Genomic DNA, 24,615 nt, shown 5'->3' with positions numbered 1-24,615 from the left:
ATTGGAGGTGTAGCTGTGGATGTATTTCAAGGCCTACCTTCAAACTCAGTGCCTCTTTGCTTGACATCATGGTTAATTCAGAAGAAATCAGCCAAGACCTTAAAAAACTAATTGTAGACCTCCACAAGTCTGGTTCATCCTTGGGAGCAATTTCCAAATGCCTGAAGGTACCACGTTCATCTGCACAAACAATAGTATGCAAGAATAAACACCATGGGACCACACAGCCATTATACCGCTCAGGAAGGAGATGCGTTCTGTCTCCTAGAGATGAAAGTACTTGGGTGTGAAAAGTGTAAATCAATCCCAGAACAACAGCAAAGGACCTTGTGAAGATGCTGGAGGAAACAGGTACAAAAGTATCTATATCCACAGTAAAACAAGTCCTATATCGACATAACCTGAAAGGCCACTCAGCAAGGAAGAAGTCACTGCTCCAAAACAGCCATTAAAAAAGGCAGACTACGGTTTGCAACTACACATGGGGACAAAGGTCGTACCTTTTGGAGAAATGTACTCTGGTCTGATGAAACAAAAATATAACTGTTTGGCCATAATGACCATTGCTATGTTTGGAGGAAAAAGGAGGAGGCTTGCAAGCCGAAGAACACCATCTCAACCGTGAAACACGGAGGTGGCAGCATCATGTTATGACGGTTCTTTGCTGCAGGAGGGACTGGTGCACTTCACAAAATAGATGGCTTCATGAGGAGTGAAAATGATGTGGATATATTGAACAACATCTCAAGACATCAGTCAGGAAGTGAACGCTTGATTGCAAATGGGTCCTCCAAATGGAGAATGACCCCAAGCATACCTTTGAAGTTGTGGCAAAATGGTATTGGTATTGGAGTGGCCATCACAACGCCCTGACCTCAATCCTATAGAAAATTTGTGATCAGAACTGAAAAAGTGTGCTCGAGCAAGGAGGCCTACAAACCTCACTAAGTTACACCAGGTCTGTAGGGAGCAATGGGCCAAAATTCACCCAACTTATTGTGGGAAGCTTGTGGGAAACTACCCGAAACGTTTGACCCAAGGTAAACATTTTAAAGGCAATGCTATCAAATACAAATTGAGTGCATGTAAACTTCTGACCCACTGGGAATGTGATGAAAGAAATAAATGCTGAAATATATTATTCTCTCTACTATTATTCTGACATTTCACATTCTTAAAATAAAGTGGTGATCCTAACTGACCTAAGACGGGGACTTCTGGGGGCCCCAGAAGCTTCTGGCATCTGGGGGCCCCAAACAGGGCCAAGCTATCTCTGCCTCATTGCAAAACATGTAGAATAATAGTTATAAAACTGGACATTTTCCTCAACCATTATAATGTGTTGAATTGCAGGAAATTAACGTTAAAACATTTTCTCTTTGCCCCGTGAAAAAATGTGTTGAATAATAAGAAAAGCTCAAATGCCGGGGGAACCGCAAAACTGCTGTACGCCACTGACGCATGCACACACATTAAACTGTCCTGAATCATCGGGTCAAATCTCACATGTATTGCCTCCACTCTGAACTCTCTTGACTAACATCCACTCCACACTGCGGTTTTCCATTTGGAGACCGCAACTCCTGCAGGGACTGGCCAAGCCAGGTGGCTGAGATCACAACGCACACTGTAACTACAGACGGGACCGGAGGGAACTATCAAGACCCAACTCCTCTTTTTCATTCCCGCCCGTCACTTTAACATTGCATTTGGATAGAGTCACACTCAACACTTTGTCTGTGTGTGCCCTGACACGCTTTCCTTTTGAAATGTTTTCCCTCAGAAACATCTACTGTACGTATCCAGGTCATGCTCCTTTACACCATGACATACATAGACAACTCTAAATGCTAAGGTGTCAGTCATGGATTTCTTCAAGACGCTCCATGTTTTTCATCTGCATAATTGGACCAAGTATCATGGCCCTGAAAGAAAGCTGACACAGAATCAAACAAAAACAAAACATGGCAAGACATCTCTAAGGAGGTCAGCTGTATTCACGTGTCTAGACCTGTTCTCCACAGCAGAGGCATTGTGTCTTCCGGTTCAAAGATCCTCTTTACGCTCAAGCTGGGCTTGTTATCTCAACTGTAAATCCTGACAAGAGCGCCAATATGTCACTTTGAAACGGTAATGTAGCACACAGCCTGCTGGACTGGGCACTCAGCCAGACGGATGAGAGATGGAGAGAGGGAAGGCGGACACTAGACAGACAGACAGTGCGAGACAACGTGATAGACAGACAGTGTGGTAGACAGACAGGCAGGCCACATGAGCGCTTAGTGGTGGAGGAAGAAGAATGCTTTCTTTCATCCTACAATTAAGACTGAGGTTTTCATCCACACTTATATAGAACGAGATCTAAACTCTGGTGAGAGGAAAGGAAATGTGCCTGTGCAGTGGGCTCCTCACTTCTATCATTCAATGCTGCTTCCTCCAGCTTGTAGCAATGGTAAGTGTGGCTTGTGGAATGTTAATGGAATCAACCAAGGCCACAGATACTCCATAGAGACCAGATCCAGGGGATTCTGGAATGGCCCTAGCTGACAAGTGTGTTCCTCCTTAACCCCTCTCCACTGCCCACTCAGCTCGACAAAAGAGAGTGTCTCCTATTGGCCCAACCCAGAGAGGGGGGCAACAGATGGCTGCATCCTCTGCCAAGTCCCCAACAACTGGATGTTGGAGGTTATACACAACTGGCATATGCTGAGTATACCAAACATTATGAACACCTTGAGTTGCACCCCTACTTTTGTCCTCAGAACAGCCTCAATTCGAAAGTGTTCCACATGGTTGCTGGTCCATGTTGACTCCAATGCTTCCCACAGTTGTGTCAAGTTGGCTGGATGTCCTTTGGGTGGTGGACCATTCTTGATATACACATGAAAAACCCAGCAGCATTGCAGTTCTTGACACAAACCGGTGCATCTGGCACCTACTACCATACCCCGTTCAAAGGCACTTAAATGCCTTTGGGTAAGGATGATAAGGATGATTACTTACCCATTCACCCTTTGAATGGCACACATACACAATCCATGTCTCACTTGTCTCAAGTATTAAAAATGATTCTTTAACCTGTCTCCTCCCCTTCATCTACACAGATTGAAGTGGATTTAACAAGTGACATTATTAAGAGATCATAGTTTCACATGTATTTATCTGGTCAGTCTATGTAATGGAGCGGGTGTTCTAAATGTTTTGTATACTCAGTTTATATAATGCAAATGAGGATTTTCAACCAAGAAACCATCAACACGCAAAATTGCAAAACAGATAGATATCACGTACGCACGCACGCACACGCATACACACACACACACACACACACACACACACACACACACACACACACACACACACACACACACACACACACACACACACACACACACACACACACACACTACACTGACCCCTTGGGACAAATTGCATAAGAGGATGGTTTCCATGACAACTGTCTGTAGCATAGGCCACAACAGATTTTCTCAGGCACCCCCCCCCCCCCCCCCCCCCCCCCCCCCAATAATCATTTGGTGGATGTCACTTTCTCCAATTTCAGTTTCCTATAGATACTGCGCAATGGCAACAGCTTGTGCCTCTGCTGGATGTCTGAAGCGGACACTTGTAGTGCACCTCCTACTCAGTTCTCACTTAGCAGGGGTAGCGGCCTGCTCTGCTCTGGCATGGTGCAGTCTGCTAATGATGATACTCATGCCTGGCCTGCAATGCCATGCCATGCAGAGTGATGTGTGGAGACCATAGAGCTGATGATGAGAAGACCTGGGGCCTTAAAACCAGACTCAGTAAGTCCCAAATTAAATGTCACTTTTTTTCTGGGTTATTATATCTTGAATTGTATAGACAAAAGATGAATTTGCCATTTCCATCACTTCAAAGGGATAGACATGAAGGTTTTATGAATTATTGTTTACAAGCTGCAAGTAAGATTTCTCCAGGAAAATATGACGCATAGGCCTATTGATCATTTCTCTTATGCACCTTCTATCTGTCCCTCTGATCCATCCAGGACTACTGATCCATCCAGGATTGCCCCCCATCCAGGATTGCCCCCCATCCGTGATTGCCCCCCATCTATCATCAGAGTTCGTATTGTTAGGTAACCTAAACTGGGACATGCTTAACACCCCGGCCGTCCTAGATGCCCTCAATCTCACACAAATTATCAAGGAACCTACCAGGTACAACCCTAAATCCATAACCATGGCGACCCTCTTAGATATCATCCTGATCATCTTGCCCTCTAAATACACCTCTGCTGTCTTCAACCAGGATCTCAGCAATAACTGCCTCATTGGCTGCATGCATAATGGGTCCGGGGTCAAACGACCACCCCTCATAACTGTCAAACGCTCCCTAAAACACTTCAGCGAGCAGGCCTTTCTAATCGCACTGGCCCGGGTATCCTGGAAGGATATTGGCCTCATCCCGTCAATAGAGGATGCCTGGTTGCTCTTTAAAAGTGCTTTCCTCACCATCTTAAATAAGCATGCCCCATTCAAAAAAATGTAGAACTAAGAACAGACATAGCCCTTGGTTCACCCCATACTTGCCTGCCCTTGACCAGCACAAAAACATCCTGTGGTGTTCTGCAATAGCATCGAATAGTCCCCGCGATATGCAACTTTTCAGGGAAGTCAGGAACCAATATACTCAGTCAGTCAGGAAAGCTAAGGCTAGCTTTCTCAAACATAAATTTGCATCCTGTAGCACTAATTCCAAAATGTTTTGGGACACTGTAAAGTCTATGGAAAACAAGAGCACATCCTTCCAGCTTCCCACTGCACTGAGGCTAGGAAACACTGTCACCACCGATAAATCTATGATAATCAATCATTTCAAAAAGCATTTTTCTACGGCTGGCCATACTTTCCACCTGACTACCCCTACCCCGGCCAACAGCTCAGCACCTCTCACAGCAACTTGCCCAAGCCTCCCCATTTCTACTTCACCTAAATCCAGATAGCCGATGTTCTGAAAGAGCTAGAAAATCTGGATCCCTGCAAATCAGCTGAGCTAGACAATCTGGACCCTCTCTTTCTAAAATGATCTGCCAAAATTGTTGCAACCTCTATTACTAGCCTGTTAAACCTCTCTTTTGTATCATCTGAGGTCCCCAAATATTGGAAAGCTGCCGCGGTCATCCCCCTCTTTAATGGGGGAGACACTCTTGACCCAAACTGTTTATAGACCTATATCCATCCTGCCCCGCCTTTCTAAAATCTTCGAAAGCCAAGTTAACAAACAGATCACGAACCATTTTGAATCATACTGTACCTTCTCCACTATGCAATCTGGCTTCCGAGCTGGTCATGGGTTCACCTCAACCACACTCAAGGTCCTAAACGATATCATAACCGCTATCATTAAAAGACAGTATTGTGCAGCCGTCTTCATTGACCTGGCCAAGGCTATCGACTCTGTCAATCACTGCATTCTTATCGGCAGACTCAACAGCCTTGGTTTCTCAAATGACTGCCTCGCCTGGTTCACCAACTTCTTCTTAGACAGAGTTCAGTGTGTCAAATTGGACGGCCTGTTGTCCAGACCTCTGGCAGTCTCTATGGGGGTGCCACAGGGTTCAATTCTTGGGCCTACTCTTTTCTCTGTATATATCAATGATGTCGCTCTTGCTGCTGGTGATTCTCTGATCCACCTCTATGCAGATGACACCATTTTGTATACATCTGGCCCTTCTTTGGACACTGTGTTAACAAACCTCCAGATGAGCTTCAATGCCATACAACACTCCTTTCTTGGCCTCCAACTGCTTTTAAATGCTAGTAAAACCAAATGCATGCTCTTCAATCGATTGCTGCCTGCAGTCGCCCACCTGACTAGCATCACTACTCTGGACGGTACTGACTTAGAATATGTGGACAACTACAAATACCTAGGTGTCTGGTTAGACTGTAAACTCTCCTTCCAGACTCACATTAACCATCTCCAATCCAAAGTTAAATCTAGAATTGGCTTCCTATTTCGCAACAAAGCATCCTTCAGTCATGCTGTCAAACATACCCTTGTAAAACTGACTATCCTACCGATCCTTGACTTTGGCGATGTCATTTACAAAATAGCCTCCAACACTCTACTCAGCAAATTGGATGCAGTCTATCACAGTGCCATGCGTTTTGTCACCAAAGCCCCATATACTACCCACCACTGCGACCTGTATACTCTCGTTGGCTGGCCCTCACTACATATTTGTTGCCAAACCCACCGGCTCCAGGTCATCTATAAGTCTTGGCTAGGTAAAGCCCCGCCTTATCTTAGCTCACTGGTCACCATAGCAACTCCCACCCGCAGCACGCGCTTCAGCAGGTAAATTTCACTGGTCATTCCCAAAGCCAACACTTCCTTTGGCCGCCTTTCCTTCCAGTTCTCTGCCAATGAATGGAACGAATTGCAAAAATCACTGAAGTTGGAGTCCTTTATCTCCCTCTCTAACTTCAGCTGTGAGAGCAGCTGTACATGTACACAGCCAATCTGTAAATAGCACACCCAACTACCTCAATCCCATATTGTTATTTATCCTCTTGCTCTTTTGCACCCCAGTATCTCTACTTGTACATCATCATCTGCACATCTGTCACTCCAGTGTTAATGCAAAAGTGTAATTATTTCGCCTGTATGGGCCTATTTATTGCCTTATCTCCCTACTTTTCTACATTTGCACACACTGTACATAGACCTTTCTATTGTGTTACTGACTGTACTTTTGTTTAAGTGTAACTCTGTGTTGTTGTTTTTGTCGCACTGCTTTGCTTCATCTTGGCCAGGTCGCAGTTATAAATGAGAACTTGTTCTCAACTGGCCTACCTGGTTAAATCAAGGTGGAAAAAAAACACACAAAAAAAACATAAATAAAACAGCAACACATCAACGATATATACCTAGCTATATCCTCTCAATACAAACGAGACACATAAATTAGAGTTGAGTGATACAGAAACAAACATGTCATTTAGCTGACAAATAAATGTGTTAACAGTTAATAATATTGGCTCCTGGCTGTCAGTCCGTCTGTACGTCTGCCTGCCTGTGCGACAGCTGGCGATAGGCCGGGGCACAGATTTGAAAACACTGGTGGGTTTGTCGTTACAAAATTGCTTTGATGTTGCTAGCTTGAGCTTCTGAATGAAAACTGGAATTGTGGGCGATTTTCATTCAGCAAGGGATTGAGAATATTTTCCTAGTGCAACACTTGCTAGTTGGACCATATTTCAGACTTCTCAGCATGACCAGTGCCAGCTGCATGCTGGACACTATGGATAATAATCACGAAAGCCCGCTCGGTCTACTGGTAAGCTAATTTAGCTGGCTCACAAACAGATAGATCCACACACGCATTGCTTGCAAATCTGCATAGCCTACCAGTGGGTGATTAAACTATAGCCAAACAAACCTTCATGCACTTGCAAACTTTGCTGGAGTTGCTAGCTGGTGTTTTCATTTAGGACGTGGAGTTTACTATTCCAACTTTTTGATGGCAAATTTATTCAACCCTATAGTTGCTGAGGATCAACTTTTCCAGGCAAGTGTTTGCACTGCAAGAGATCAAGCAGATAACGACGCTACTGTTGCACCACAGTAGGTGGTCTATATTGTTCAACTTGTCTATGCAATTTAGAATTTCATCTTAGTTCTGTAATGTTCATAGCTGAATCCACTTGTAAATTGTAATTCTTATGCAGTAGAGTAACCTACACTGAACAAAAATATAAATGCAACATGTAAAGTGTTAGTCACATGTTTCAATAATAAATCCCTGAAATGTTCCACATGCACAAAAAGCATATTTCTCTCAAATGTTGTGCACAAATGTGTTTACATCCCTGTTAGGGAGCATTTCTTCTTCGCCGAGATAATCCATCCCCCTGACAGGTGTGGCATATCAAGAAGTTGATTAAACAGCATGATCATTACACAGGTGCACCTTGTGCTGGGGGCAGTAAAATGCCACTGTAAAATGGACAGTTTTGTCACACAACACAGTGCTACAGATGTCTCAAGTTTTGAAGGAGTGTCCAATTGGCATGCTCTGCAGAAATGTCCACCAGAGCTGTTGCCAGAGAATTGAATGTTCATTTCTCTACCATAAGCCGCCTCCAATGTCGTTTTAGAGAATTTGGCAGTACATCTAACCAGCCTCACAACTGCAGACCACGTGTAATGTGTTGTGTTTCTAAAAAACTGTTTTTGCTTTGTCATTATGGGGTATTGTGCTGTGATGAGGGAAAAAACGATTTAATCAATTTTATAATAAGGCTGTAACATATAACAAAATGCGGTAAAAGTCAAGGGGTCTGAATAATTTTCGAGAGACTGTATGTGGACCGAGGGATTAAATAGAGGACCTACACTAGTCTGTCACAACACAGACAGTACTCTGTATGGACATGCTCTGGTGCTATGTGCTCCAAGCAGAGAAATGTAACACTCCTCACAGCGAGGAAAGAGTAATAAAAGTCACTCACAGTCACAGACAGAAACTCACCAATGAGACTGTCCATGTTTGAATACTGGTCTTTCTCTTGACAGTTGTTTTCTGACACTATAATCTGAACTTGTTTATTGGACAGTTCTGATCATAACACTGCAAGTGTGATTTGTCCAGATGACATGGGGGGTAAAAGAGAGAAAAACACAGTGGTGTGTTTTTAACAAATGGTTTACTTTATTGCTAATTCTAAATTCAGACTTGTCTGAAACCCACCTTGAGAGAGTAATATTCTGCAATGAGTGCTCTGTGTATCTTTAAGATGGGGTGGGGGAATTGGCTGAGCTATTTCATGTCATCATTAAGAGATGTGGTTTTATTCCAGCTGGGTGGGAGGGAAAGAGGAGTGGATGAAGTAGCTGTCTGGGATATGAAGCGTAAGCCTCCAGGGACTTACAGCTCCACCGGGCCTCGCTCCCTCCCTCAGCACAGAGACCTGCATACGGAATACTGCCACCCTGCCTGCTGGAGGCCAACCAGCAATGCCAAGCAGGGAAAGAGAAGTTTCAAATGAGATTACGTGTGCTGCTTTAGTTTTTTACAGTCCTATATTTCATGCAGACAATTATGAATAACATCTGCCTACATAAAAAAAAAACGTCAGTCCTTCTGTGCAGAGATACACAACCACAACAATGTGCCAGAGGTTCAACTCTCCAACCTCTCCTGTCTTTTTGGATGACATAAGTCTAGCCACCTTTAATACTATGGGATTGCCCATTTGTCTATCACCTGTCCCTAACAACGTTCTACAGGTGCAATATCAGTGTACCAAATATACACGAGGGATACATTTATCAACAGTGCAGCACTTACCAGGCCATCACAGTTGCTGATAGCGACGGATGTGTCCCTGACGTTGGTGACCTCTCCTACATAAAAGCAGTCGCTGTCCCGTAGAGGCTCATAGGTGGGCTCGCTGCCCTCCTCGTGCCACTCCACCTTAGCTCCGGGGACCACCAGCCTGGAGTTGAGGTGCAGGCGCAGGTGGAGCTCCTGGCCGAACACAGTGACATTGTAGAAGAGTGTCTCCCTGTGCCTGGCTGTACCCTCTCCCTCCTCCAGGTCTCCATGGCTGGGGTCTGAGGCGGCTACAGCCTCTCTTTTCCAGCGTCTGTGGGCCTGCTGGTGCTGGCTGTCCAGTTGAGGTGCAGAGACAGCGCCTGAGAGGAACCGGCCCACTGAATCAGTGTTCACAGGCTTAACAACGCCATACTCCCTCAGGACATGCTGCAGAGACTCTGTATACACAGGGAGAGACAGAATCACACATTGATCAATTCACACATAATCATGCACAGGAGCACAGATGCACACAGAGTTCCCCCCCCCCCCATACACACACATGCACAGGCACATGCATGTGTGTGTCTATAGTAATCACAGTGGAGGCTGGTGAGAGAAGCTATAGGAGGACAGGCTCGTTGTAATGGCTGAAGTGGAATAGTGTCAAACATGTGGTTTCAATATGTTTGATGTGTTTGATACCGTTCCATAAGTTCCATTCCAGCCATTAAGATGAGCCTATCCTCCTATAGCTCCTCCCACCAGCATCCACTGCTATAACATAGGTCAAAACTTATGCTGGGTCTAACTTTATAAACACATTATATCATAAAATGTGAATCTATCGCTGACACATTTTACAACCACAACTGACTTTGGTGTATTTCCTACCTTATCAATAAACCACAGGCAATAATGAGCATTGACTAATAGGCCTATCAACAACAACAACAAAAACGTCGGTGTGCCCCTGTGTTCACGCCCGTTCGCGCGCAGATGAGCACGCTCGACTCGTCCAAGTTCAGAGCAAACACATCAATTTATATGCATGACTGCATCTATTGTCTACTTGCGAGTTGGACAGTTTTGGTTGGAAGCTGTGACCCAGCACGCATACAAGCACGTGTCAAGACCGGGTGATGATTAAAGCTGTCAACTAGGAAGAATAACTGAGGTCGATATTCATGAAATCAGGTAATTACAAATATCAAATCAAATTGAAGCGTAAAGTTGAATTTCATTCCAACCATTTATTTTACTAGTCAAATGCAATGGCTTATTTGGAGACGGTCGTTGTTAGGTTAACTAAAGCTATAACTGCTATAAAAACTTCAACAATACATTTGCTAATTCATACGACTATATATATAACGAATTTGAATCAATAGTGCTTGATCTATGTACCATTGGAATGTTCTTCAGATGCTGAAATTGAGCGCACGTAAATTGTGTTTGAATGAAAAAGAAATGTGGAAAAAGTTGGTCTTATGCAAAAGAATGGGAAACGTACTGAGACACCAAAAAAAACTACCATGGGTACTCAACGATATTTCTGTTTATGTAAAAGGTTATTGAACTTGTATAGGCTACGACATAACCTGTGTGAATTTGACATGCTCCAATATCGAATCGTGATCAGATCATTTTCGCAAGGGTGGTAGCCTACCTAGGTTATAGCCTAAGCTTTACACAATTGTATAAAACGTATAAAACAATCAGTCACACATACCTATGCCATTGGAGATATAAAGTCCATTCGCGTGAACTAAATGCTGTAAAATAATAAAGACTGCAAATCCAGGCGTAACATCCATTGCAGGTATGAAGAAAAAGACCGCACATCAGAGAGGCGGACTTTGAGATTCTAGATAATGCGATCTACCAGTCCCTCTCCCCCTCTCTCTCTCTCTCCCTCTCCCTCTCCCTCTCTCCCTCTGCTTCTCCCTCTCTCCCCCCTCTCTTCCTCTCTCTCTCTCTCTCTCTCTCGCTCTCTCTCCCTATCTCTCTCCCTCTCTCTCTCTCTCTCTCTCTCTCTCTCTCTCTCTCTCTCTCTCTCTCTCTCTCACGTAATAAAGTAATGTTTGGAAATTAAGCCAACTTGGTCTTTGACAGTGTTCACACAGTGACAGCTGAATATCATCTACTCTCTCAATTGCTATTATATCATGTAACATTATCACTTACAGGGAACAGTGATAACGACATAGGGTACATATTTGGCCAGTTTAAATCGATAACGAACTTTACAAGTGGTTATAAGACATATCGGTGTGAGAATCAAGACAGTCCATCACCCTCTGACCTTGAATTTCCCATGGTCTATGGAGCCTTACATAATAATAATAATAATAATAATAATAATGAATGGCATTTAGCAGACACTTTTTTTCTAAAGCTACTTAGTCATGCTGTGCCTACATGACCACCAATCAAAACAAGATCTTGGTTTTGCAAGTGCCATGCTCTACCCCCCCCCCCCCCCCATATACAGTGGGGCAAAAAAGTATTTAGTCAGCCACCAATTGTGCAAGTTCTCCCACTTAAAAAGATGGGAGAGGCCTGTAATTTTCATCATAGGTACACTTCAACTATGACAGACAAAATGATAATTTTTTTCCAGAAAATCACATTGTAGGATTTTTTTATGAATTTATTTGCAAATTATGGTGGAAAATAAGTATTTGGTCACCTACAAACAAGCAAGATTTCTGGCTCTTACAGACCTGTAACTTCTTCTTTAAGAGGCTCCTCTGTCCTCCACTCGTTACCTGTATTATACACAGTGACAGCAATCAACATACTGTAGAATTGCTAAAATCCCACAAAAATATGTGCCATCCTATAGTAGAAAAAAAGCTACTAGAATCTTATGCCTCTTCTGCTGCCCTCACCTCCTGCAGGTATTTTAGCTATGGCTTCTATAATTTACTGAGCATTTGAGTCCGGCAGCTGTCGAAACATGTATTCAAGACATTACCCAGATCCCTCAACCACTCTTCAAATATGCGACGTCTCACCAAAGCACATAACCCATCTCTTTTTATTACATGCCAGATCTGCATGTGAAGATGTGGCCACTTCAGCCTTTAAAATATGTATTCCATAACCTTAACAATCTCCATCGTGTTATGTGCATGATAGAATAGGACTGTGTGGTTCGTTCACCCCTGTTAGTAAGCAAATTATTTAATTGCATATTACGCAGTGTATTACACAGACAAGTTGATTGATGGTATTTGTAGCCATGTTAAGCAGGGACATACAGGAACTGCCAAAATAAAGGAAATGCTTGAGTAAATGAGGGATACAAAGTATATTGAAAGCAGGTGCTTGAGTTAATAGGGTTTTGAGCCACCAGAACAGCTTAAATGGCCTTGGATACTACTTCGTGTTGTGTTTTGGGGTCATGACTAATTGTAGACCTCGGCTGCAGCGCATGGTCATCCTAGTCTGGTATGTTAATTCTTAACTCAAATGCTTTATACCTTTGGGTAGAAAGGGGCGTTTCCGTCTTGCTGGCCCGCTCTCTGGGATCCCTGGGGCATAGCTAGTTACGAGGCAAGGTATCACAATTTACTATGATCTTGTTAGACATCGTCACAAAAACATTCTCTTTAATCTGGATGTTTTCGAAACAACGTAAAGTATGTAAACATCATATACACATTATGAGAACTCTTCAAGTTACAATGTTTTCATCATAAAGTCTTCATTTAACTTTTCATGACATCACAAAATAGACATTCATCTTCCACATTCCATCTCTTGTCATCACCAGCATTCGGAGGATGAAATATAGTGTCCCCGTGTCCATTGTTTGATGTTCTAGTTTGGGGCTGTTAGCTTTTCATAGAGCACAAAGACATTCCAGTCACCCATGCTAGAGCAGAAATCGTCTGCTGCCTTACAATTTACAATGGGCGTAAGGTGTCATAAAACCCCCACTGGACAAGCAAGAAGCTTCAAAGATTTTAAGGCAGTGTGACAAACCTCTAAAGTTGATTTCCAAACTGTATCAAGGGATGTAGTGGCTTTTCCCGATGACACAAAACATGTAAAACAAAAATGTGAGGAAGACCTGGGCGAAGCTATTGATGCTGATGAATTAATACAGATACAGTTGAAGTCGGAAGTTTACATACACCTTAGCCAAATACATGTAAACTCAGTTTTTCACAATTCCTGACATTTAATCCTAGTAAAAATTCCCTGTCTTTGGTCAGTTAGGACCACCACTTTATTTTAAGAATGTGAAATGTCAGAATAATAGTAGAGAGAATGATATATTTCAGCTTTGATTTCTTTTATCACATTCCCAGTGGGTCAGAAGTTTACATACACTCAATTAGTATTTGGTAGCATTGCCTTTAAATTGTTTAACTTGGGTCAAACGTTTCGGTAGACTTCCACAAGCTTCCCACAATAAGTTGGGTGAATGTTGGCCCATTCCTCCTGACAGAGCTGTTGTAACTGAATCAGGTTTGTAGGCCTCCTTGCTCGCACATGCTTTTTCAGTTCTGCCCACAAATGTTCTATAGTATTGAGGTCAGGGCTTTGTGATGGACATTCCAATACCTTGACTTTGTTGTCCTTAAGCCATTTTGCCACAACTTTGTAAGTATGCTTGGGGTCATTGTCCAAATGGAAATAGCCATTTGTGAGTAAGTTTCAACTTCCTGACTGATGTCTTGAGATGTTGCTTCAATATATCCACATAATTTTCCTACCTCATGATGCCATCTATTTTGTGAAGTGCACTAGTCCCTCTTGCAGGAAAACATCCACACAACATGATGCTGCCACCCCCACGCTTCACGGTTGGGATGGTGTTCTTCAGCTTGCAAGCCTCCCCCTTTTCCCTCCAAACATAACGATGGTCATTATGGCCAAACAGTTCTATTTTTGTTTCATCAGACCAGAGGACATTTCTACAAAAAGTATGATCTTTGTCCCCATGTGCAGTTGCAAACCGTAGTCTGGCTTTTTTTATGGCGGTATTGGAGCAGTGGCTTCTTCCTTGGTGAGCGGCCTTTCAGGTTATGTCGATATAGGACTCGTTTTACTGTGGATATAGATACTTTTGTACCTGTTTCCTCCAGCATCTTCACAAGGTCCTTTGCTGTTGTTCTGGGATTGATTTGCACTTTTCGCACCAAAGTACAATCATCTCTAGAAGACAGAACACGTCTCCTTCCTGAGCGGTATGACGACTGCGTGGTCCCATGGTGTTTATACTTGCGTACTATCGTTTGTACAGATGAACGTGGTACCTTCAGGCATTTGGAAATTGCTCCCAAGGATGAGCCAGAAGTGTGGAGATCTACAAAAAAAATTCTGAGCTCTTAGCTGATTTCTTTTGATTTTCCCATGATGTCAAGCAAAGAGGCACTGAGTTTGAAGGTAGGCCTTGAAATACATCCACAGCTACACCTCCAATTGACTCAAATTATGTCAATTAGCCTAACAGAAGCTTCTAAAGCCATGACATAATTTTCTGGGATTTTCCAAGCTGTTTAATAAAGGCACAGTCAACTTAGTGTATGTAAACTTTTGACCCACTGGAATTGTGATACAGTGAATTATAAGTGAAATAATCTTTCTGTAAACAATTGCAAAATTACTTGTGTCATGCAAAAACTATAGTTTGGTAACAAGAAATGTGTCAAGTGGTTGAGAAACAAGTCTTAATGACTCCAACCTAAGTGTATGTAAACTTCTGACTTCAACTTTATGTTAGAATGCCCAGTCACGTTCATATAATCTCAGACATGAATTACTGCAGTTTAAAACCATCCATAGAACTAACTATATACCAGTTAAACTGATACCATCTACTGCATCTTGCCTATGCCGTTCTGTACCATCACTCATTCACATATCTTTATGTACATATTCTTTATCCCTTTACATTTGTGTGTATAAGGTAGTAGTTGTGGAATTGTTAGTTAGATTACTCGTTGGTTATTACTGCATTGTCAGAACTAGAAGCACAAGCATTTCGCTACACTCGCATTAACATCTGCTAACCATGTGTATGTGACAAATACAATTTGATTGGATTTGATTTGAATATCCTGCACTCAGAAAAGTAAATATTTTCCTGGAGTTGTAAAACACGAAAGGGGACATGTTTGCAAATGTTATGGTTTTGTGAAGGCTGGCTTAACTCTGGCAAATAGTATGTTCTTTAATTTCAGCATGTCTACAGATTCTCTGTGTTTTTGTTTGCTTGGAAATGTTGATAATGGAGACTGTTATCAGAAGATACTGTGTAATCTAGCATTCATAGCGGGTAAGAAATGCATTGCCATTAATGGAAGGTTGGTTATCTTCCCACAATGTCATAACGGGTGGCAGAAATGTCAAGTTATGTATCACTATATTTGATTTATTACCAGACTAAGGGTATGCTGTGCAACTTTCATAAGGTCTGGATTCCTTATAAGGAATACTGTATGACAAAAGGAGCCTATTGTCACGTTCTGACCTCTATTTCCTTTGTTTTGTATGTAGTTAGTATGGTCAGGGCGTGAGTTGGGTGGGCAGTGTATGTTTGTTTTTCTATGATTTGGGTATTTCTATGTTTCGGCCTAGTATGGTTCTCAATCAGAGGCAGGTGTCATTAGTTGTCTCTGATTGAGAATCATACTTAGGTAGCCTGGGTGTCACTGTGTGTTTGTGGGTGATTGTTCCTGTCACTGTGTTTGTTGTCACAGGATAGGCTGTATAGGTTTTCACGTTCCGTTTGTTGTTTTGTAGATTTGAGTTATTTCATGTATCGTTCAGTTTTCCATTAAAGAACATGAATAACCACCACGCTGCTTTTTGGTCCGCTTCTCCTCCTACAGACGAACGTCGTTACACCTATATTGAAAACATGCCCACGTCAGGAGAGATACCTATTTACTGTTGGCAATCCCTAGTTGTTGGGCTGCTCAGTCCTGGCCCTGGGGTTCTGACATACTGTTGGTTGTAACTCTGGCCTAACACACCTGAAACCAATAATGAATATTTCACTAAGATCTTAAAGCTGAATGGGGTGTGTTGGGTTGGGGTGCTGCAGGGCTGTGGACCCCTAGGAGCAGGATGGGGTGACACAGCTATATTGTGTGTAAAAATAGCTCTACAATAGTATTAGGCCCTTGATATGAAGTATATGGAGGATGAACTGTTTCTGTGTGTTAATGTGTAGGAGGTGCATGTGTCTTTTTATAAACCTTTTGATTTCCAAACCTTTCCATTGAGATATAAAAAAAAAGATTGGAAGGAAGTTGTGTTGGGAAGAGACAATCAAAGACAATCAAAAGTTACATTGTTGTACTTTATTTGTAAGTGTTGTTCGTTTGTTAGGCTATTGGTTAAAACCAGTTAGAGCTCTAGGGGCGCTATTTAATTTTTGGATAAAAAACGTTCCCGTTTTAAGCGCGATATTTTGTCACGAAAAGATGCTCGACTATGCATATTCTTGACAGTTTTGGAAAGAAAACACTCTGAAGTTTCAGAATCTGCAAAGATTTTGTCTGTAAGTGCCCCAGAACTCATTCTACAGGCGAAACCAAGATGATGCATCACCCAGGAATTAGCAGAATTTCTGAAGCTCTGTTTTCCATTCTCTCCTTATATGGCTGTGATTGCGCAACGAATGAGCCTACACTTTCTGTCGTTCGCCCAAGGTCTTAGCAGCATTGTGACGTATTTGTAGGCATATCATTGGAAGATTGACCATAAGAGACTACATTTTCCAAGTGTCTGCCTGGTGTCCTGCGTCGAATTCGGTGCGCAATTGCCAGCTGCTTCTACTTTACCATTTGATTCAGGGGAGAAAGCATGTGTCCAAGAACGATGTATCAATGAAGAGATATGTGAAAAACACCTTGATGATTGATTCTAAACAACGTTTGCCATGTTTTCAGTCGATATTATGGAGTTAATTTGGAAAAAAGTTTGCGTTTTGAGGACTGAATTTATGGATTTTTTTTGGTAGCCAAATGTGATGTATAAAACGGAGCTATTTCTAATACACAAGGAATCTTTTTGGAAAAACTGAGCATCTGCTATCTAACTGAGAGTATCCTCATTGAAAACATCAGAAGTTCTTCAAAGGTAAATGATTTTATTTGAAGGCTTTTATGTTTTTGTTAATGTTGCGTGCTGGATGCTAACGCTAATGCTAACGCTAAATGCTAACGCGAAATGCTAACTCTAGCTAGCTACTTTTACACAAATTATTGTTTTCCTATGGTTGAGAAGCATATTTTGAAAATCTGAGATGACAGTGTTGTTTACAAAAGGCTAAGCTTGAGAGATGGCATATTTATTTCATTTCATTTGCGATTTTCATAAATAGTTAACGTTGTGTTATGCTAATGAGCTTGCTGATAGATTTACACAATCCTGGATACAGGGGTTTTTTCATAGCTAAACGTGACGCAGAAAACGGAGCGATTTGTCCTAAACAAATAATCTTTCAGGAAAAACTGAACATTTGCTATCTGAGAGTCTCCTCATTGAAAACATCTGAAGTTCTTCAAAGGTAAATGATTTTTTTGAATGCTTTTCTGTTTTTTTGTGTAAATGTTGCCAGCTGAATGCTAATGCTAAATGCTACGTTAGCCATCAATACTGTTACACAAATGCTTGTTTTGCAATGGTTGAGAAGCATATTTTGAAAATCTGAGATGACAGTGTTGTTAACAAAAGGCTAAGCTTGAGAGCTAGCATATTTATTTCATTTCATTTGCGATTTTCATGAATAGTTAACGTTGCGTTATGGTAATGAGCTTGAGTCTGTATTCACGAACCCGGATCCGGGATGGGGAGATCAGAAAGGTTAATATTGTTTATTGAATTATCATTAATATAGTTAAGTCTTATCAATCATTTAAATATATTTAATAGTGGTCTCTTTCCTAGCTTGATGACCGAGGGCATTTTTGCTCACTTTTTGTTGTTCTGAATAGAGACGGCTAAAAGGGCCGTAGGTCATATTAGATTGTGTAGACATTCGGGAAATTAGCTTTAGATGCCCCCAAAAAAGGGAGGACCCTCTGACCCCCCACTTCTAAAACCAAAGTTGCGCCCCTGTTGATTAGATACATGTAGCTTCTCATTTCTCATTATACATAGAGCACCAGTCAAAAGTTTGGAAACACCTACTCATTCAAGGGTATTTCTTTATTTTGACTATTTCCTACGTTGTACAATAATAGTGAAGACATCAACACTAGGAAATGACACATATGAAATCATGTAGTAATGAAAAAAGTGTTAAACAAATCAAAATAGATTTGAGACTTTAGATTCTTCAAAGTAGCCACCCTTTGCCTTGATAACAGCGTTGCACACTCTTGGAATTCTCTTAACCAGCTTCATGAGGTAGCCACCTGAAATGCATTTCTATCAACAGGTGTGCCTTGATAAAAGTTAACTTGTGGAATTTATTTTCTTCTTAATGTGTTTGAGCAAATCAGTTGTGTTGTGACAAGGTAGGGGCGGTATACAGAAGATAGCCCTATTTGGTAAAAGACCAAGTCCATAATATCGCAAGAACAGCTCAAAGCAAAGAGAAACAACAGTCCATCATTACTTTAAGATATGAAGGTCAGTCAATCTGGAAAAATGTCAAGAACTTTGAAAGTTTCTTCAAGTGCAGTCGCCAAAACCATCAAGCGCTATGATGAAACTGGCTCTCATGAGGACCGCCACAGGAAAGGAAGAAATTGCAGCCCAAATAAACGCATCATAGAGTTCAAGTAACAGACATATCTCAACATCAACTGTTTAGAGGAGACTGCGTGAATCAGGACTTCATGGTCAAATTGTTGCGAAGAAACCACTACTAAAGGACACCAATAAGAAGAAGGCTGTGTAAGGCTGTGTAAGGGTTATTTGACCAAGAAGGAGAGTGATGGGGTGCTGCATCAGATGACCTGGCCTCCACAATCGCCCAACCTCAGCCCAATTGAGATGGTTTGAGATGAATTGGACCGCAGAGTGAAGGTAAAGCAGCCAACAAGCGCTAGGCAAATGTGGGAACTCCTTCAAGACTGTTGGAAAAGCATTCCTCACAAAGCTGGTTGAGAGAATGCCAAGAGTGTGCAAAGCTGTCATCAAGGGAAAGGGTGGCTACTTTGAAGAACCTAAATTATAAATATATTTTGATTTGTTTAACACTTCTCACTGCAACCAGTGCTTGTAATCTGGTTCAGGTTATTATTCAACCTACCAGGGTGTTTACAAACACTGCAGGAACAAGATCATCCACATGTATCGATCATATTTGTACTAATACTGTAGAACTTTGTTCTAAAGCTATATCCGTACAACATTGGATGCAGTGATCACAATATAGTGGCTATATCCAGGAAAACCACATTTCCAAAAGCTGGGCCTAAAATAGTGTATAAGAGATCATACAAAAGATGTTGCTGTGACTCTTATGTGGCTGATGTTAAAAATATTTGATGGTCTGATGTGATTAATATGGAGCATCCAGATGCTGCACTTGATGGATTTATAAAATTGCTTCTTCTAATTATTGATAAAAATGCACCTGTTAAGAAACGGACTGTTAGAACTGTTAAGGAATTGAAAAACTGTATGGCTGAAAGAGATAAGCAAAAGGAGTGGCTAATAAGTCTGGCTGCAGATCTGACTGGCTGACGCATGTTAAATTGAGAAATTACGTGACTAAACTCAGCAAAAAGAAGAAGAAACTGCATTATGAAGCCAAGATCAATGACATAAAGAATGATGGAAAAAAACTAACTTTGGAGTACTTTAAATGAAATTATGGACAGAAAGACAAATTCAACTCCATTTTTCATCGAATCAGATGGCTTATTCATCACAAAACCATTTGATGTTGCCAATTCTTTTCATGATTACTTAATTGGCAAAGTGGGCAAACTTAGGCAGGAAATGTCAACAACGACTAGTGAGCCATCGCACTCATGCATAAAAAACTAATAATGAAAGAAAACCATTGCCAGTTTGAATTTTGTAAAGTTAATGTGGGAGAGGTGGGGAAATTATTGCTATCGATCAATAATGACAAACGTCCTGGCATTGGCAACTTAGATGGAAAGCTACCGAGGATGGTAGCTGACTCTATAGCCACTCCTATCTGTCATATCTTTAATCTGAGCCTAGAGTAAGGTGTTTGTCCTCAGGTCAAATCAAATCAAGTTGTATTGGTCACATACACGTGTTTAGCAGATGTTATTTGGGGGATAGCGAAATGCTTGTGCTTCTAGTTCTGACAGTACAGCAATATCAAACAAGTAATATCTAACAATTTCACAACAAATACCTAATTCACACAAATCTAAGTAAAGTAATGGAATTAAGAATATATAAATATATGGATGAGCAATGTCAGAAAGGCATAGACTAAGATACAGTAAATAGTATAGAATACAGTATATACATTTGAGATGAGCAATTCAAGATATGTAAACATTATAGTGACCTTATTAAAGTGACAAATGTCCATTTATTAAAGTGGCCAGTGATTTCAAGTCTGTGTATGTAGGCAGTAGCCTCTGTGCTAGTGAAGGCTATTTAACAGTCTGATGGCCTTGAGATAAAATCTGTTTTTCAGTCTCTCGGTTCCAGCTTTGATGCACCTGTACTGACCTCGCCTTCTGATTGAAAGCGGGGTAAACAAGTAGTTGCTCGGGTGGTTATAGTCCTTGATTATCTTTTTGGCCTTCCTTTGACATTGGGTGCTGTAGGTCCTGGAGGGCAGGTAGTTTCCCCTGCTGATGTGTTGGGCAGATCCCACCACCCTCCAGAGAGCCCTGCGGTTGTGGGCGGTGCAGTTGCCATACCAGGTGGGGATACAGCCCGACAGGATGCTCTATATTGTGCATCTATAAAGGTTTGTAAGGGTTTTAGTCTTTCTGTGTGTGTGGACCATTTCAGTTTGTCAGTGATATGTACGCCGAGGAACTTAAAACTTTCCACCTTCTCCAATGCTGTCCCGTTGATGTGGGTAGGGGGGCCCCTCTGATCTTTCCTGAAGTCCATGATAATCTCCTTAGATTTTTTTGGTGTTTTTTTTACCCATTTTTCTCCTTAATGTCATGGTATCCAATTGGTAGTTAGTCTTGTCTCATCGCTGCAACTCCCGTACGGACTCGGGAGAGGTCTGTTGGCTCCAGGTAGTGGGGTTGCACGAGACGAGGCATCTTAAGGTCGTTTCCAGGTCTTGGTTTGCTGGTCAGGCTGGCCGACGACCCAATAAGGGTGCAGAACGCCTTCCAGAACTGAGGACCCCGGTCGGAGACCATGTCCACCGGGAGTCCGTGGATCCTGAAGACGTGCTGCACTATGAGCTGGGCCGTCTCTTTGGCAGAGAGATGAAATGAGCGGCCTTGGAAAACCGATCCGCTACTGTCAAAATGATGGTGTTGCAATCAGATGGAGGGAGCCCAGTGACAAAGTCCAGGGACATATGGAACCAGGGATGATGAGGGACAGGTAGTGGCTGAAGGAGGCCTGAAGGGGCTTGCCGCTGAGTATTATTCTGAGCACAAACAGTGCATGCGGCGATGAAGGCAGAGGCGTCAGGAACCATTGTGGGCCACCAGAAACGTTGTCGGAAGGCCAGGGTTCGACGGGAATTCAGATGACAGGTAAGCCTGGAGGAATGAGCCCATTCCAGGACTGGTCTGAATTAGGGATGAACAACTGGTTAGCCGGGCCCCCTCCAGGGGAAGGCTGGGAACGTTGTGCCTTGCGGACCAGGGTCTCAATACCCCAGCCCACAGCAGCCGCACGATATGAGGTAGGGAGGATGGTCTCGGAGTCAGAGGATGTGGCAGCGGGACTGTACAGGCGAAAGGGGGCATCAGTTTTAACAGTCTTCGACCCTGGATGATAGGAAATGGTGAAGTTGAACCTGGTGAATAACAGAGCCCACCGGGCTTGCCTGGAGTTAAGGAGTCTTGGCTGTGCGTAGATATTCCAAATATGTGTTCTGCTCCCTCCAGCCAGTGTTTCCACTCCTCCAGTGCCATCTTGACCGTCAGGAGGTCTCAGTTACCCACGTTGTAGTTTCTTTCTGCAGAGTTGAGATGATGGGACAGAAAGGCACAGGGATAGAGCTTTTGGTCCTGGGCGGATTGCAGGGACCGGATATCCCCCACTCCAACATCAGAAGCATCGACCTCAACCACCAACTTACAGGACGGGTCCGGATGGACGAGGATGGGACTGTAGTGAACCGATGCTTCAGGTCCACAAATGCTCTGTCAACCACTGGGGACCATGTGAACGGTACCTTGTGAGAGGTCAGTGGCGAGAGGGGGGCCGCCAGGGTGCTTTATCCACAAATGAAATGCCGGTAGACATGGGCAAACCCCAGGAAACAATGTAGCTGCACCCTGGATGTAGGTTGGGGCCAATCCACTACTGCGTTCATCTTTTCTGGGTCCATCTGGACATTTCCTTTAGCGATGACATATCCCTGAAAGGAGAGGGTAGAACAGTGGAACTCGCATTCCTCCACTTTCACAAATAACTGGTTCTCCAGGAGGCACTGAAGGACTTGTCGAACATGGAGGACATGTTCTTGGGCAGAACGGGGAAAAAACAGGATGTCGTCGAGGTAGACAAACATGAAATTATTTAACATGTCCCGGAGCACATCGTTTACCAGGGCCTGGAAGACCGCGGATGTGTTGGGGATTCCAAATGGCATGACCAGGTACTCATAATGTCCACTGGCAGTGTTGAAGGCTGTCTTCCACTCATCCCCTTTGTGTGTCCGAACCAGGTGGTAGGCATTCCGAAGATCCAGCTTGGAGAAGATGGTAGCCCCCTGGAGAGGTTTGAAATCCGAGGAGAGGAGTGGTAGAGGGTAACGATTCTTGACCGTTATGTCATTAAGGCCCCTGGTAGTCGATGCACGGATGCAGGGTCCCTGCAGACAGAGAGTCCTCAGTATATTCCTCCATGGTCTTGGTCTCCGGGCCGGATAGGGAATACAGCTGATGTTGGAAGTTTACATACACTTAGGTTGGAGTCATTAAAACTCGTTTTCAACCACTCCACACATTTCTTGTTAACAAACTATAGTTTTGTCAAGTCGGTTAGGACATCTACTTTGTGCATGACACAAGTAATTTTTCCAATAATTGTTTACAGACAGATTATTTCACTGTATCACAATTCCAGCGGGTCAGAAGTTTACATACACTAAGTTGACTGTGCCTTTAAACAGCTAGGAAAATTACAGAAAATGATGGCATGGCTTTAGAAGCTTCTGTTAGGCTAATTGACATCATTTGAGTCAATTGGAGGTGTACCTGTGGATGTATTTCAAGGCCTACCTTCAAACTCAGTGCCTCTTTGCTTGACATCATGGGAAAATCAAAATAAATCAGCCAAGACCTCAAAAATTGTAGACCTCCACACTTCTGGCTCATCTTTGGGAGCAATTTCCAAACTCCTGAAGGTACCACATTCATCTGTACAAACGATAGTACGCAAGTATAAACACCATGGGACCACGCAGCCGTCAAACCGTTCAGGAAGGAACGGTTCTGTCTCCTAGATTCTTAGTATTTTTTATTAAGAATATTTTACACTTTGGCCAGTTGTCTGACTGCCTCTAACAGTATGTTAGTAGAACTGCTGAAAAGTGAGTTTGTAAAAACAGATGGTCATGTATATGAATTATTTTCATGATATTGAACCCCAATGGCATATTCCCGTATGTAGGAATATTTTGCTGTTGCCATTCTACTCACAGCCCCTGTCATCCCATATACAGGTTGAAAATGGACGCAGTGGCTGTACAGTAACATCCGGTTCATGATGTTAGAGCTCCAGTTCTCCGCTTCACAGCACAGTATGGGTTTTGCCTGACAGCAGTTATAAACTTGAACACTGCAAGCAACAAGAAGATGCCCCCATCAATCCTGCTAACTGGGCTATTTTGCACATTTGTTGTTGTCTGAGTGAGGTAAATGCTGTAAATCAAGAGGAGTTGAAGTGTTCTGAAAGATAGATGAGACATTGAGGATTATAATAAATACCACTTAGATGTCGTACAAGCAAATCACACACCCATGTGTCCAAGTGTGCACTTCACGTTTCCATATTTGAAAACTCATGTCATTCACAGGATCAATATTTACAATCACTATGTTTGATCCACAGTTACAAGGATGACATGTGTTATACCCTGGGTTGTCCTGGACAGAATGAGCCTGTTTGTCATATTGTGACCAAAATTTGTCATGGAACATGCACTTGAATGCACTGATGATGCTGTTCTATGCTCACCAAAATTACAA

General features: G+C 42.5%; 1 protein-coding gene and 1 long non-coding RNA gene across 2 annotated transcripts in view; one reads left to right on the top strand and one right to left on the bottom strand.

The window, feature by feature from the left end:
• Nucleotides 1-11,294, bottom strand: part of LOC110533139 (A disintegrin and metalloproteinase with thrombospondin motifs 2) — a 48,628-nt gene extending 37,334 nt beyond the window's left edge. Inside the window, exons 1-2 of the mRNA XM_021617226.3 lie at nt 11,040-11,294; nt 9,341-9,765 (exon numbers count right to left, since the gene is read on the bottom strand). Of these exons, the coding sequence (XP_021472901.3) occupies nt 9,341-9,765; nt 11,040-11,124 (510 nt within the window). The 5' untranslated portion in view covers nt 11,125-11,294. The remainder of the gene's footprint in view (nt 1-9,340; nt 9,766-11,039) is intronic.
• LOC110534929 (uncharacterized) lies at nt 10,283-24,384 on the top strand. Its single transcript, XR_002475188.3, has 3 exons — nt 10,283-10,504; nt 21,046-21,191; nt 24,090-24,384. It is a non-coding gene; the product is annotated as an uncharacterized LOC110534929 (long non-coding RNA).
• Nucleotides 24,385-24,615: the final 231 nt, after the last annotated feature.

The sequence above is a fragment of the Oncorhynchus mykiss genome, chromosome 10 (genome assembly GCF_057628025.1).
Source record: "Oncorhynchus mykiss isolate SJ-2025 chromosome 10, ASM5762802v1, whole genome shotgun sequence".
NCBI lineage: Eukaryota > Metazoa > Chordata > Actinopteri > Salmoniformes > Salmonidae > Oncorhynchus > Oncorhynchus mykiss.
The sequence above is the reverse complement of the archived record's forward strand: the minus strand, read 5'-3'. Positions and strand labels throughout refer to the sequence as shown.